Genomic DNA, 16,808 nt, shown 5'->3' with positions numbered 1-16,808 from the left:
AATTTGTCAACGATTACATCTGTCTGTCTTTCTGGGTAAATATCGATAAGAGCTATCCACAACTGGATTGTGCAACATCAGACCATTTTATTATTTCCAAAATTCTTCAAGGTCTTGTCAAATTGGTTGTTGATCATGTTTAGACAACCATTTTGAGGTCTTGCCACAGATATAAGTCAAAACTGTAACTCAGCCACTCAGGAACATTCACTGTCTTTTTGGTTAGCAACTCCTGTGTAGATTTTGCCTTGTGTTTTAGGTTATTGTCCTGCTGGAAGGTGAATTCATCTCCCAGTGTCTGGTGAACCAGGTTTTCCTCTAGGATTTTGCTTGTGCTTAGCTATATTCAGTTTGTTTTTTGATCCTGAAAAAGTCCCCAGTCCTTACCAAGAACAAGCATAGCATAACATGATGCAGCCGCCACTATGCTTGAAAATATGGAGAATGGTACTCAGTAATGCTTAGGGCAAATCCAATCAACACTTTGTATTCAGGACAAAAAGTGAATTGCTTTGCCGCATTTTTTGCAGCGTTACTTAGTGCCCTGTTGCAAGCAGGATGCATGTTTTAGAATATTTTTATTATGTATAGACTTCCTCCTTTTCACTCTGTCAATTGTGTTGGTATTGTGGAGTAACAACAATGTTGTTGATCCATCCTCAGTTTTCTCCTATCAGAGGCTCTGTAACTTTTTTAAAGTCACCATTGGCATCATGGTAAAATCCCTGAGTGGTTTCCTTCCTCTCCTCCAACTGAGTTAGGAAGGATCGCCTGTATCTTTGTAGTGACTGATTGTATTGATACACCATCCAACGTGTAATTAATAACTTCACCATGCTCAGAGGAATATTCAATGTGTGCTTTTTAAAAATGTTTTACCCATCTACCAATAGGTGCCCTTCTTTGCAAGGTATTGGAAAACTTCATTGGTCTTTGGTTAAATCTGTGTTTTAAATTCCCTGCTCGACTGAGAGACCTTACAATTATCTGTATGTGTGGGGTACAGAGATGAGGTTGTTATTTAAAAATCATATTAAGCACTTTTATTGTACACAGTGAGTCCATGTAACTTAGGTGACTTGTTAAGCCATTTTTAGTCCTGAACTTATTTAGACTTGCCATAACAAAGGGGTTATTGACTCATAACATTTAAGCTTTTAATGTTTTTAATAAATGTGTTTAAAAAAAAATGTAATTAAAAAAAATTCCCCAGTGACCAGAAATCTCAATTGAATCTATTTTAAATTTAGACTGTAACACAACAAAATGTGGAGAAAGTAAAGAGATGTGAATACTTTCTGAAGGCCCTGTAGATACAGACACATTCTAGGAGTGATGTCTTCAGCTTGGCACGGATAATTATGGCCTGTTAAGGACAGTTCAGAGTTGTTTACACAGATGTGACCGCAAATGATGAAAGCGTAATGCTCCATCCACAACACACACATACCGATGAAGTCAGACCTTGTATTCCTCTGCTATGGTTTTCTCTCAGATATGTCTCCTCTCATCCTCCACTTGTTCCTCAGAGTACAAAACAGTGACAGTGGGAGTAATATGTAATACTGTATGTAGGATTGGTACAGGCATCTGGGTTTGCAGTCTACATGAGTGGATCATGATTAAATGGACCAATCAGTCTTAGTTTTGACACCTGATTGACCCCAGTCTAACCTTTTGCCCTTTTGTGTGTGATGCTGATGGTGTATTGGAGAGAGAGGTGAAGAAAGGATGAAACGATCTCCTCCTTCCTGTTTTTATATCCATCCCTTTCCCCTGGGTGTGTTTAATCCTCTCTTCCTCTTTTATTTTCCACCGACTGGAGAACTGACACAATTGCCTTTTTTTATTGTATTTATTTCCCATTTCATTTGTGAGAGCTGGTGGTTATATTTCCTGAATGTTTTTCCTGGAGGGAATGACACAACATCCAATCAGAGTTCAGGGGTTGTCATCACACACAGAGATTCACCTTTTATGTGACGTATGCTAGCTTTCCTACAGGGTCAGAGAAAGAGTGCACAATGGAAAGGGTGGTAACAGCAACAGGATACCTATTCAAATGGGCTTTTTTTCATCTGCTTCATCTGATTTATCTCTAGAGTTGCTTTTTCTCAATACAATCACACACACTCACATTCATTCTCTCCCACTGTGCTCTTTTCTGTTTTCTCTCTCCGATTTTAAGTAGATGCTTTATAAAGCATGTGTAAGAGGCACATTAAACAAGTGATTTAGAGCTCTGTGGGACTGGAGGTATTTGTCTCTGCCCTGTCACATGGCAAAACAATGGCTAAAGCGTTTTCACTCACCTTCCAGTTTCCCCCTATCCCAGCTTTCTCCCTCCAAGCTTTTCCCCTCTCCCACTATTTTGACTGAGGTGTTAGCAATTTTCTTCCTCAAAAGTTGTAGTTGAACATGTATATTGTTATAGACATAGTCCAATGGCTGAATGGGGTTGTTCTGTGTATTAACACTGGCACGTTGCACTACTAGTGCCTCCCACCTCTTGACCTGCAGCTGCTGTGTAGACAAATAATGTTTAGACACATATGCAGTCCTGAAATTCAATGATGTAGTTGTAGAATGCAAATGAATGTAGAGGTACTTCTTCCATGTTTGTACTGGGTTTGCTTAGTAAGTCAATTTGGGTAATAAAAATGGTGTGCCCTTCTGTTGTTCTAGGGCTCTCCAGTGTTTGTCCACGCAGGGCCATTTGCCAACATCGCCCATGGCAACTCCTCGGTGCTGGCAGACAAGCTTGCATTGAAGCTGGTCGGAGAGAACGGATTTGTAGGTAAGTGTCCTCAGTGCACACTCTTCGAATTAAAGGAGCCTCGAGGAACCTTTTTGTTTCTCAAATTGATTGCCAGTGTGGGGGAACCCTTTCAGTTCATTTGTAAAGGTTCAACCGGATACCTTTTTGTGAGGGCAGGGGTTACATGTTGAACCTTTTTTAATAATAGAAATGTAAGTGACATGATTTATTATTATTATAGTAGGTAAAGCCCCACCTTATCTCAGCTCACTGGTCACCATAGCAGCACCCCCTCGTAGCACGCGCTCCAGCAGATATATCTCACTGGTCACCCCCAAAGCCAATTCCTCCTTTGGTCGTCTTTCCTTCCAGTTCTCTGCTGCCCATGACTGGAACGAATTGCAAAAATCTCTGAAGCTGGAGACTCACATCTCCCTCACTAGCTTTAAGCACAAGCTGTCAGAGCATTTTACAGATCACTGCACCTGTACTTAGCCTATCTGTAAACAGTCCATCTATCTACCTACCTCATCCCCATACTGGTATTTATTTATTTATTTTGCTCCTTTGCACCCCAGTATCTCTACCTGCACATTCATCTTCTGCCGATCTACCATTCCAGTGTTTAATTGCTATATTGTAATTACTTCGCCACCATGGCCTATTTATTTCCTTAACTTACCTCATTTGCACTCACTGTATATAGACTTTTTGTTTTCTTTTGTTCTACTGTATTATTGACTATGTTTTGTTTATTCCATGTGTAACTCTGTGTTGTTGTATGTGTCGAATTACTACGCTTTATCTTGGCCAGGTCGCAGTTGCAAATGAGAACTTGTTCTCAACTAGCCTACCTGGTTAAATAAAGGTGAAATAAAAATAAATAAAAAATGATTATAGTAAATGTATTATATTAGTGTTTCAATATTGTAACAAAACGGTGACGATTGTAACAATGGAATGCTACAGTTGAAGTCGGAAGTTTACATATACCTTAGCCAAATACATTTAAACTTTGTTTTTCACAATTCCTGACATTTAATCCAAGTAAAAATTCTCTGTTTTAGGTCAGTAAGATTCACCACTTTATTTTAAGAATGTGAAATGTCGGAATAATAGTAGAGAGTGTAACGGCGTTCGTCTGTTGAAGGGAGTCGGACCGAAATGCAGCGTGTTTGTTACTCATGATCTTTAATGAATGAAAACGGAACGATACATGAAATAACTCAATACAAAAACAACAAACGAAACATGAAACCTATTACAGCCTATCTGGTGAACACTACACAGAGACAGGAACAATCACCCACGAAATACAAAGCGAAACTCAGGCTACCTAAATACGGTTCCCAATCAGAGACAACGAGAATCACCTGACTCTGATTGAGAATCGCCTCAGGCAGCCAAGCCTATACAACACCCCTAATCAGCCGCGATCCCAAATACTACAAACCCCAATACGAAAAACAACATATAAACCCATGTCACACCCTGGCCTAACCAAACATATAACAAAAACACAAAATACAATGACCAAGGCGTGACAGAGAGAATGATTTTATTTCAGCTTTGAGTTCTTTCATCACATTCCCAGTGGGTCAGAAGTTTACAAACACAGTATTTGGTAGCATTGCCTTTAAATAGTTTAACTTGGGTCAAACGTTTCGGGTAGCCTTCCACAAGGTTCCCACAATAAATTGGGTGAATTTTGGCCCATTCCTCCTGACGGAGCTGATGTAACAGAGTCATGTTTGTAGACCTCCTTGCTCGCACACGCTTTTTCAGCTCTGCCCACACATTTTCTGAGGTCAGGGCTTTGTGATGACCACTCCAATACCGTGACTTTGTTGTCCTTAAGCCATTTTGTCACAACTTTGGAAGTATGCTTGTCCATTTGGAAGACTCATTTGCGACCAAGCTTTAACTTCCTGACTGATGTCTTGAGATGTTGCTTCAATATATCCACGTAATTTTCCTTCCCTCATGATGCCATCTATTTTGTGATGTGCACCAGTCCCTCCTGCAGCAAAGCACCCCCACAACATGATGCTGCCACCCCCGTGCTTCACAGTTGGGATGGTGTTCTCCATCTTGCAAGCCTCCCCCTTTGTCCTCCAAACATAACGATGGTCATTATGGTCAAACAGTTGTATTTTTGTTTCATCAGACCAGAGGACATTTCTCCAAAAAGTACTCATGTGTAGTTGCAAACCGTAGTCTGGCTTTTTTATGACGGTTTTGGAGCAGTGGCTTCCTTGATGAGCAGCCTTTCAGGTTATGTTGATATAGGACTCGTTTTACTGTGGATATAGGTACATTGTACCTGTTTCCTCCAGCATCTTCACAAGGTCCTTTGCTGTTGTTGTGGGATTAATTTTCACTTTTTGCACCACAGTACGTTCATCTCTAAGAGACGGAACAGGTCTGCTTCCTGAGTGGTATAACGGCTGTGTGGTCCCATGGTGTTTATTCTTGCGTACTGTTTGTACAGATGAACATGGTACCTTCAGGCGTTTGGAAATTGCTCCCAAGGATGAACCAGACTTGTGGAGGTCTACAAAAAAAAATCTGAGGACTTGGCTGATTTCTTTTGATTTCCCCATGATGTCAAGCAAAGAGGCACTGAGTTTGAAGGTAGGCCTTGAAATACATCCACAGGTACACCACCAATTGACTCAAATTATGTCAATTAGCCTATTAGAAGCTTCTAAAGCCATGACATAATTTTCTGGAATTTTCCAAGCTGTTTAAAGGCACAGTCATCTTGGTGTATGTAAACTTCTGACCCACTGGAATTGTCATACAGTGAATGATAAGGGAAATAATCTGTCTGTTAACAATTGTTGGAAAAATGTATTGTGTCATGCACAAAGTAGATGCCCTAACCGACTTGCTAAAACTATAGTTTGTTTCACAAGACATTTGTGGAGTGGTTGAGAAACAAGTTTTATTGACACCAACCTAAGTTCATGTAAACTTACGACTTCAACTGTACTTGGCTCTTCAGTGTCACATGCACTTATGTCCGCCTTTAAAAAAGGCGGCAGAACTAGCAGTGTACAGGCGTAACCATTGACTAGAACCTGACCGCTATGTTATTTTTGGGTCCAATATGATATTGATATTAGGGAGGCAAAAGTCACAGATTACCGATATATCTGCCGATGTTGTGTTTTTGAGGTGGAATGAAAAATTGACCTTTTTGTACACACATTGTGCTGTAAATTATTAACAGGTACTCTAAATGATGATTTCTTAACAAATTATAAAATGTGCATTATTTAAGAACATTTTATTTGTGGTTTACATGATATCTACCAAAAAGCAACTACAATGAGTGAACAAAACATTATGAACACTTGCTCTTTCCATGACATAGACAGCCTTCACTTGGTCAATGATCCCTTATTGATGTCACTTTTTAAGTAGACTTCAATCAGTGTAGATGAAGGAGAGGAGACATGATAAATAAGGATTTCAAGCCTTGTGACAATTGAGACATGGATTGTGTGTGTGCTCTTGCGCCATTCAGAGGGTGAATGGGCAGGACAAAAGATTGGAAGTGCCTTTGAACGGGGATTGGTAGTTGGCACCAGGCGCACCGGGTTGTGTCAAGAACTGCAAATGCTGCTGGCTTTTTCACGCTCAATAGTGTCCCATTAAGAATGGTCCACCACCCAAAGGACATCCAGCTAATTTAACACAACTGTGGGAAGCATTGGAGTCAACATGGGCCAGCATGCCTGTGGAATGCTTTAGACACCTTGTAAAGGCCATGCCCAATGAATTGAGGCTGTTCTGAGGACAAAAGGAAGTGCAGTGCAACATCAGGAAGGTGTTCCTAATGTTTTGTACACAGTGTATATCTTCTAAATAAGACAGTAAATACAAAACTTGTTTAGTTTACTTTCTTAGGTATGACTTAAGGGGGTCTATCAATGGAAGTGGATAAGAAGTATGTAAAAGTATTTGTCCTAAACCAACACAGGGGGTGGCTCGCTGAATGAATTAAACTTTGTCTCAAGTAAATCGGAAACGGCACTGTTCACAAATAAGCATTTAAATGCAGTAACATGTCGTTTGTCATGCCACCACTGTGTCAGCGTTAGCATTTGTCCTGAGTAGATTTACGCAGTGTTAACAATAGTCAAAGGTCATATAAACAAACACTTTATGGCAACCTATGACAAGAACAAGTTAGCTGTTCATTACAACAATGTTTTCTTCTAGTAACCATACATACATATCTTCAGAAGGTATACACACCCCTTGACTTTTTCCCTACACACAATATACCCCATAATGTCAGTTTTTACAAATGAAATGAAAAGCTGAAAAGTCTAGGGTCAATAAGTTTTCAACCCCTTTACTATGGTCAGTGTAATTTAAGTCTAGGAGTTTATTGGAGTCTTTAACAAGTCACAAGTTGTATGGGTAGAAATTTTAAAAAGCAGACATTTGAATATCCCTTTGAGCATGGAGAAGTTATTAATTACACTTTGGATGGTTTATCAATACACCCAGTCACTACAAAGATACAGGTGATCCTTCCTAACTCAGTTGGAGGAGAGGAAGGAAACCACTGAGGGATTTTACCATGATGCCAATGGTGACTTTAAAACAGTTGGAGTGTAATGCCTCTGATAGGAGAAAACTGAGGATGGATCAACAACATTGCAGTTAATCCACAATACTAACCTATTTGACAGAGTGAAAATAAGGAAGCCTGTACAGAATAAAAATATTCCAAAACATTTATCTTGTTTGCAACAAGGAACTAAAGTAATAGTGCAAAGATTGTCGCAAAGCAATTAATTATTTGTCCTGAATACAAAGTGTTATGTTTGGGGTAAATCCAATACAACATATTATGGAGGATGACGCTACACATTTTCAAGCATAGTGGTGGCTGCATCATGTTATGGGTATGCTTGTTCGCATTAAGGACTGAGGAGTTTTTCAGGATATTTTTTTTTACTGAATGTAGCTAAGCACAAGCTAAATTCTAGAGGAAAACTTGGTTCACCAGACACTGGGAGATTAATTCACCTTTCAGCAGGACAATAACCTAAAACACAAGGCCAAATCTACACTGGAGTTGCTAACCAAGAAGACAGTGAATGTTCCTGAGTGGCCTAGTTACAGTTTTGACTTAAATCTGCTTGATAATCTATGGCAAGACCTGAAAATGTTTGTCTAGCCATGATCAATAACCAATTCGACAGAGCTTGAAGAATTTATTAAAAGAATAATGGCCAAATGTTGCACAATCCAGGTGTGGAAAGCTCTTAGAGACTTACCCAGAAAGACTCACTGCTGTAATCACTGCCAAAGATGATTCTAACATCTATTGACTCAGGTGTTGAATACTTATCTAATCAAGATACTTTATTCTTCATAAATGTTTCGCAAATATTATAATTTTTCTTCCACTTTGACATCACAATATTTTGTGTAGATCATTGACCAAAAAATACAATTAATTCCATTTTAATCCCACTCTACAACATAACAAAATGTGAAAAATTTAAGGGGTGTGATTACTTTCTGAAAGTACTGTATGTACATTACTCTGCTATTTAATACAAAATTGTATTCGCTATACATTCCATCTGCAAATGGCATGCACTGATGACTGAAAACGTTTATGCAGACATGCTTGCCTCACTGGTTTTAGTCACGTGTTCTAATTTAGCTAGCTAGCTAACGTTAGCTACTTATCTCATGAATGCAATCACATGGCCAGAGTGATACAGTGCCTTGCTAAAGTATTCATCCCCCTTGGCATTTTTCTTATTTTGGTGCATTAAAACCTGTAATTTAAATAGATTTGGATTTCATGTAATGGACATGCATAAAATAGTCCAAATATGGAAACTGATATGAAAAAAATTATGGTGCGTGCATATGTATTCAGTGCATATGTATTCATAAAATGGTGTGTGCATATGTATTCAGCCCAATTACCTTCAGAAGTCACACAATTACCTTCAGAAGTCACATAATTAGTTAGATTGCACACAGGTGGACTTTATTTAAGTGTCACAAGATCTCAGTGTTTATATACACCTGTTATATACACTCTGGGAAAGGTCCCAGAGTCTGCAACACCACTAAGCAAGGGACACCACCAAGCAAGCGGCACCAAGAAGACCAAGGAGCTCCCCAAACAGGTCAGGGACAAAGTTGTGGAGAAGTACAGGTCAGGGTTGGGTTATAAAAAAAATATCAGAAACTTTGAACATCCCACGGAACACCGTTAAATCCATTATAAAAAATGGAAAGAATATGGCACCACAACAAACCTGCCAAGAGAGGGCTGCCCACCAAAACTCGCAGACCAGGCAAGGAGGGCATTAATCAGAGAGGCAACAAAGAGACCAAAGATAACCCTGAAGGAACTGCAAAGCTTCACAGCTGAGATTGGAGTATCTGTCCATAGGACCACTTTAAGCCGTGCACTCCACATAGCTGGGCTTCATGGAGGAGTGGTCAGAAAAAAGACATTGCTTAAAGAAAAAAAAAATGCAAACGCTTTTGGTGTTCGCCAAAATGCATGTGGGAGACTCCCCAAACATTTGGAAGAAGGTACTCTGGTCAGATTAGATTAAAATTGATCTTTTTGGCCATCAAGGAAAAAAGCTATGTCTGGGGCAAACCCAACACCTCCCATCACCCTGAGAACACCATCCCCACATTGAAGCATGGTGGTGGAAGCATCATGCGGTGGGGATGTTTTCATCGGCAGGGACTGGGAAACTGGTCAGGATTGAAGGAATGATGGATGGTGCTAAATACAGGGAAATTCTTGAGGGAAACCTGTTTCAGTCTTCCAGAGATTTGAGACTGGGAAGGAGGCACACCTTCCAGCAGGACAATGACCCAAAGCATACTGCTAAAGCAACACTCGAGTGGTTGAAGGGGAAACATTTAAATGTCTTGGAATGGCCTATTCAAAGCCCAGACCTCAATCCAATTGAGAATCTGTGGTATGTCTTAGATTGCTGTACACAAGCGGAACCCATCCAACTTGAAGGAGCTGGAGCAGTTTTGCTTTGAAGAATGGTCAAAACCCTAGTGGCTAAATGTGCCAAACTTATAGAGACATACTCCAAGAGACTTTCAGCTGTAATTGCTGCAAAAGGCGGCTAGTTACGCACGCTCAAGTTTTCAGTTTTTTTGTCTTATTTCTTGTTTGTATCTTCAATGTGGATGACGTGTTGTGTAAATCAAATGATACAAACCCCCCAAAAATCAAGGCAACAAAATAGGAAAAATGCCACGGGGGTGAATAATTTCGCAAGCCACTGTAGATATGTATCCAACTGACTTGCATTTTGCAGATTGTTTGTTTATTTTGGAACATTGACTAAATAATCCCCCACTCGCTAACATAATAGGCCAAGACCGTAATGGTGTCATTTTTGTATCAAGGATGAGTGTTCACTTTGGCGCCATTCCAGTGTTAGCTCAATCTCTGTTACTTATGTACTAACTACCCTGCTGGCTAGCAAACCAGCTAACTTTAACTAAGTGAGAATGTGATGACAGTGCTGCTTGCTTGGAGAATTGTACTTTTGATTATTTACTTATTCAAATACGCTGGCTGTGGCAAGCTACACACTGTCAAACCACCATACCTACCATCTCTCACGTTGTGACCTAAGGCTGAATTAAGTTCAATGATCAGCTCGTAGAGCGCCCTCTTCGGGCATAAAAAAGACTGCTAATGAGCAGATGTATTTGTTTCTTCGATGTCTATAATATCTGTGCTTTATCTTTGGAATAAAGACTGATACAAATATTTGATTACATTTGTTTATATTGGTCAACCGATTTTATCAGTCAGGCTCTATTATTGACTCTGCAACTGAACACATGAACAGCAATGACAATTACTCTCATGAGTGGCCAAAAATAACTTTTTGAAAGCCAAGCCCCAAATAAGCCACAAATCTTCCGATCAGCTGCCACCGCTAGGAGATATAGCTACAATATATACACTTTTCTACAGGAAGCCTTTGCTGCATTGAAGGATGAAAGATTCTTCCCAGTACCGCTCAACTAACAAAAGGTGCAAATATGAACCAATTTTTTTTAACCTTTATTTAACCAGGTAGGCTAGTTGAGAACAAGTTCTCATTTACAACTGCGACCTGGCCAAGATCAAGCATAGCAGTGTGAACAGACAACTACACATGGTTACACATGGAGTAAACAATAAACAAGTCAATAACACAGTAGGGGGAAAAAAAGAAAAAAAAGAGTCTATATACATTGTACATTACATTTACATTACATTTAAGTCATTTAGCAGACGCTCTTATCCAGAGCGACTTACAAATTGGTGCATTCACCTTATGACATCCAGTGGAACAGTCACTTACATTGTGTGCAAAAGGCATGAGGAGTTTGGCGAATAATGACAATTTAGCAGATTAACACTGTGATAAATGATCAGATGGTCATGTGCAGGTAGAGATACTGGTGTGCAAAAGAGCAGAAAAGTAAATAAATAAAAACAGTATGGGGATGAGGTAGGTAAATTGGGTGGGCTATTTACCGATGGACTATGTACAGCTGACATTGACTACCAATGGTTCCCTGAGGAACTCCGGGGTCCCCCTTAATTCTAAGAGTGTGATGTGCGAGTAACACACTCAGACACAGTAACTAAAAAAAATGCCGGCCAGCTCTTTTTCAACTGTACATTCTGGGCTGAAGCGCGCATGCACACTTTGGCGAGGAATTCAAACCCCGGGTTACCTGGGAAGGGTGGGCTCAAAATATAAGTTACAACTCCAGGGTTGAACTTTAGCTTAGTTCTTAGCTTCCAGTCCCTTTAGCCCACTTACTCCTGAGTCCTGGTCCTGGCACTGGTGGAGTCCTGCCCTGGTCCTGGCTCAAGCCTCTGGCCTTGGTCCTGCCTCTAGTCTCTGTCCCTGGTACCTTAGGGTTGCTGCTTGGAGGAGTCCACGCTCCAGACTAGGGTTCCGAAGCTTTCTAGGAACTGTGGAAAAGTTCTGTTAGAGGAGGAAGCAGATTTGTAATCGTAAGTCCCTGTGGAATGCATTGGCGTAAATCAGCCTAATCCATCAATGTCAAAGCATACCTGACTCTTTCTATATTTCTCTATCCATCCTCCCCTCCCTGTTTTACACTCCTCTCATCTCCTCGCACTCTTTAAAAAAAACTCCATTCTCAGTCTCTCTGTGAAAGAATAATGGTAATGTGTGTGTTTTTGCCTGTGGACACAGAGTGGTAGTGAACTGTCTTTAAGGGCATGCCCGGTGTGTTTAGTCCTAGCTAAACCCACAGTACTACTACTTACCACCTAGTTACAGTGTTTGTGTGTGGCCACCTTCATGCTCAGGTAGTTACTGTCACGCTACTGACCTGAAGGAATGCGTAGGCAATACGCTCCCAGTGTAGAGTTTCACAACACAGTCAGGAGGAGAGAAGTGTGGAAGGGGCCATCTTATCCCTTCCTCTTTTTCCTTCCTCGCTCTCTCTTAACCTCTATCTCTCCTGTGTTCGTAGTCCCTCTCCTGCTCCCTGTGTTCGTAGTCCCTCTCCTGCTCCCTGTGTTCGTAGTCCCTCTCCTGCTCCCTGTGTTCGTAGTCCCTCTCCTGCTCCCTGTGTTCGTAGTCCCTCTCCTACTCCCTGTGTTTGTAGTCCCTCTCCTACTCCCTGTGTTTGTAGTCCCTCTCCTGCTCCCTGTGTTCGTAGTCCCTCTCCTGCTCCCTGTGTTCGTAGTCCCTCTCCTGCTCCCTGTGTTCGTAGTCCCTCTCCTGCTCCCTGTGTTTGTAGTCCCTCTCCTGCTCCCTGTGTTCGTAGTCCCTCTCCTGCTCCCTGTGTTCGTAGTCCCTCTCCTGCTCCCTGTGTTCGTAGTCCCTCTCCTGCTCCCTGTGTTCGCAGTCCCTCTCCTGCTCCCTGTGTTCGTAGTCCCTCTCCTGCTCCCTGTGTTCGTAGTCCCTCTCCTGCTCCCTGTGTTCGTAGTCCCTCTCCTGCTCCCTGTGTTCGCAGTCCCTCTCCTGCTCCCTGTGTTCGTAGTCCCTCTCCTGCTCCCTGTGTTCGCAGTCCCTCTCCTGCTCCCTGTGTTCGCAGTCCCTCTCCTGCTCCCTGTGTTCGCAGTCCCTCTCCTGCTCCCTGTGTTCGCAGTCCCTCTCCTGCTCCCTGTGTTCGCAGTCCCTCTCCTGCTCCCTGTGTTCGCAGTCCCTCTCCTGCTCCCTGTGTTCGCAGACCCTCTCCTGCTCCCTGTGTTCGCAGACCCTCTCCTGCTCCCTGTGTTCGCAGTCCCTCTCCTGCTCCCTGTGTTCGCAGTCCCTCTCCTGCTCCCTGTGTTCGCAGTCCCTCTCCTGCTCCCTGTGTTCGTAGTCCCTCTCCTGCTCCCTGTGTTCGTAGTCCCTCTCCTGCTCCCTTCACTCTCCCTCTCTGCTGTCTCTGTTTGTTACCAGACACTCAGGTATGTTAGGAACTTATCCTCCCCTCTGAGTCTCCTCAGACAGCTGTGATGCCCTCTCCCCCTTTCCTCCCCTCTTCCTCCACTCTGCTTCCCCTCCCCTACCTGCCTCCCCTCCCTCTTGCCAAGAACAAAACACCAGAATCGTGTGGTTATTACTTATTACAGTAAGTTGAAGGTGACAATGTAATACTATCCTTCTCATATGTTTTAGTTGTGGTAGTTTTCAAGTCAGTTTCAGCCTTCAGTCTTGCACTGATTGTAGTTTAGATAAGAGAGAGATCGAATGCACCCTGGGTGGAGGCTAGTCCCAGACAGACTCCCATTTTGAAATGCATTCCACATGTCAGATTCCTGCTATTCCTGCATCCTTAGTGGTCTGGTCTGGTGTGGAGGAGATGGCACTCAAATAACCTCTAACAACAGGGACACTGGGTTTTCCCCTTTGTACAAAACACACAGATGAAGAAATGTGGATCCATTTGAATAACTAGACACATCCAAACTTGTTGAAATGTTGAGCTGAACACAAATTTGACAACTTTTGTGGAGACCTCCCAATGACATTAATGCATAGGCTAATTCAGGTGAATAACACACATTTAGTCAGGATTGGAACCTGAGAGAATAATGTAAAGAATGGAATAAAACTTGTTCGGAATAGGTATTATCAGTGATCGTATCTCAAATCTGCATTTTCATTCATATTGGGGGAAAATGTGAGTATTTTTTGGGGGGGTGGAGAAACTAGCGCTGACCTGGCTTACTTTTCAGGCCTGTGTGTGTGTGTGTGTGTGTGTGTGTGTGTGTGTGTGTGTGTGTGTGTGTGTGTGTGTGTGTGTGTGTGTGTGTGTGTGTGTGTGTGTGTGTGTGTGTGTGTGTGTGTGTGTGTGTGTGTGTGTGTGTGTGTGTGTGTGTGTGTGTGTGTGTGTGTGTGTGTGCACGCTGAGGCTGGGCTGCTGCTGCTCCAGATCTGTGACTGGTAGTAACCCTGAACAAGCCTCACTACTCCCCTGCTCTGTCCTCTGTAGCCCCACAGATTTTCACAACAATCCTCACTAGTTTGAGGTCACCACACAGACCAGGAAACTCACAGGGGCTTCCTTTAGACATCCTCTGTGTTACCGTGTTGTTGTTTCTGTCTTTCTCTCTCTCGTACGCGGCGGCGGTGACTGTGTGTGTGGTTGAACTTGTGAAAGGATCATCATTAATCCATTACCCAGGTTTCAAAATGAGACCAAAATAAGCTTTTTCTCTGGTGATCAATTCATTGCCAGGACTTGACAGTAATACCATGTTGTCACAGCCAGGATAAACACAAAAACCATTCCTACCCCTGTAAAAATGCAAGAAAACAGTCTGCTCTCCGTAGTTCACCAAACATCTTGCTAAATCCTTTGGCTAAGATTTGGCCATGCGATGTTGATTTTAACAAATGGAAAGGCCACCAGTTGAAATGCAGAATGTGTTTTTTAGGCCCCAAAAACTACCGCATCTCTGACGGATGGCTTAATGAAATTGAGGTTAAGCAGAGCAGACTCCCCCCCCCCCCCTCTCTCTCTATCCCTCTCTCTCTATCCCTCTCTCTGTTGATTAGCCCGTATAACAGTGTAGCCATAATACACACCTTTCATTTTCTCATGGAAACTCACCCCCTCCAGAAAATAGTCACCACAACCGAGGGATTGTATTTTATCGTTTGTCAGTCTGTAACATTTTGGGTCCGAGGACGTCTCTTCCTAACCACACTCTCAATACACTAATCTCCTCTGTGGTCAAATAGCTTAAATACACTGTTTCAATCTCTGTTTCTGTTCATTTTCCCATATGCATTTCCAGATGAGTAGAGTTTTATGGATAAACACATTTTCATCACTTGTTAACCTCCGTTTATATTGTGGACTGTGAAATTCTGGGCCTGACTTTTTGGAGTGCTCTGAATAGCTAGAAGGAACAGTATGGTGGCCTGTGTCCGTGGTCAGTTAGACATCATGTCAGATGTTAAATGGAGAATCTACACACTTGACTTCTAAAACACACACAATTGCAGGTGATTCCCTTAATTACTGTAGGTCCAAATATTTATTAAATCCTTTTAATCTACATCCCTTTATTTGGGATAATCCAGGATTTAACTGGCCTAGGGTTTTCTACAGTTCAACACACACACATGCATGCACTAACATGACAATCACACACACACACCTCTGTTTGGAATGCCACCTTTCACCAGTGGAAACAGTAACTTCCCCTGACCTCCCAGGGAAGTGGCACAGGAAGCCCACTGAGAGGGGGTGTAGTCTGGGAGGAGCTGGCTGTCATGGCCTGGAGCCTGGAGGAGCCCTGGTGGGGGGGGGGCACAGCTTACTGGGGCAGGGCCAGTGGACCAGGGGTCCCTACTGGAAACATCCAGGACTGAGATTCCTGTGTAAACAACAGGAAGCGGTCACAAGGCTGGTTGTCTATGTTGTCATTAGCCCTGTGTTATCTCTTTGCTGACAGTTTCAGTGTGATGAAATGTAAACCTGTAGCCCTAACAGTGTTAATGGTGTTAGCTGTCATCTAATCGAATCAAATGTTGTTGGTCACATACACATATTTACAGATGTTATTCTGGGCGTAGCAAAATGCTTGTGTTCCTAGCTCCAACAGTGCAGTAATATCTAACAATTCAAAACAATACACACACATCTAAAAGTAAAATAATTGAATTAAGAAATATATACATTGTAGGACGAGCAATGTCGGAGTCGCATTGACTAAAATCAAGTACAGTATATACATATGAAATGAGTAAAACAGTATGTAAACATTATTAAAGGGACCAGTGATTCCATGTCTATGTACATAGGGCAGCAGCCTCTAAGGTGCAGGGTTGAGTAACCGTGTGGTAACTGGCTACTAACAGTGACTACGTTCAGGTCAGGATAATGGGTGGAGGCCGGCTAGTGATGGCTATTTAACAGTCTGATGGCCTTGAGATGGAAGCTGTTTTTCAGTCTCTCGGTCCCAGCTTTGCACCTGTACTGCCCTCGCCTTCTGGATGATAGGGGGTGAACAGGCTGTGGCTCGGGTGGTTGATGTCCTTGATGATATTTTTTGGCCTTCCTGTGACATTGGGTGCTGTAGGTGTCCTGGAGGGCAGACAGTGTGCCCCCGGTGACGCGTTGGGCAGACCGCATCACCCTCTAGAGAGCCCTGTGATTGCAGGTGTTGCAGTTGCCGTACCAGGCGGGGATGCAGCCCGACAGGATGCTCTCAATTGTGCATCTGTTAAAGTTTGTGAGGGTCTTAGGGGCCAAGCTGAATTTCTTCAGCCTCCTGAGGTTGAAGAGGTGCTGTTACGCCTTCCTCACCACACTGTCTGTGTGGGTGGACCATTTCAGATTTTCAGCGATGTGTATGCTGAGAAACTTCAAGCTTTTCTCCTTCTCCACTGCGGTCCCGTCGATGTGGATAAGGGTGTTATCCCTCTGCCGTTTTCCTGAAGTCCACGATCAGCTTTGTTGACTTTAAGGGAGAGGTTATTTTCATGGCACCACTCCATCAGGACCGTCACCTTCTCCCTGTAGGCTGTCTCGTCATTGT

The 16,808-nt window shown here is 42.5% G+C and overlaps 1 protein-coding gene across 3 annotated transcripts in view; it reads left to right on the top strand.

Moving 5' to 3' along the window:
* The window catches only part of mthfd1l (methylenetetrahydrofolate dehydrogenase (NADP+ dependent) 1 like), a 98,840-nt gene that overhangs the window by 46,094 nt on the left and 35,938 nt on the right, over nucleotides 1–16,808 (top strand). For all 3 annotated transcript variants that reach the window (XM_046298682.1, XM_046298681.1, XM_046298683.1), the window contains one exon: nucleotides 2,686–2,797. In XM_046298682.1, coding sequence (XP_046154638.1) covers nucleotides 2,686–2,797 — 112 coding nt within the window. The remainder of the gene's footprint in view (nucleotides 1–2,685; nucleotides 2,798–16,808) is intronic.

This window comes from Oncorhynchus gorbuscha, linkage group LG14, assembly GCF_021184085.1.
Source record: "Oncorhynchus gorbuscha isolate QuinsamMale2020 ecotype Even-year linkage group LG14, OgorEven_v1.0, whole genome shotgun sequence".
NCBI lineage: Eukaryota > Metazoa > Chordata > Actinopteri > Salmoniformes > Salmonidae > Oncorhynchus > Oncorhynchus gorbuscha.
Note: the sequence above shows the minus strand (reverse complement) of the source record. Positions and strands in the feature narration are given on the sequence as shown.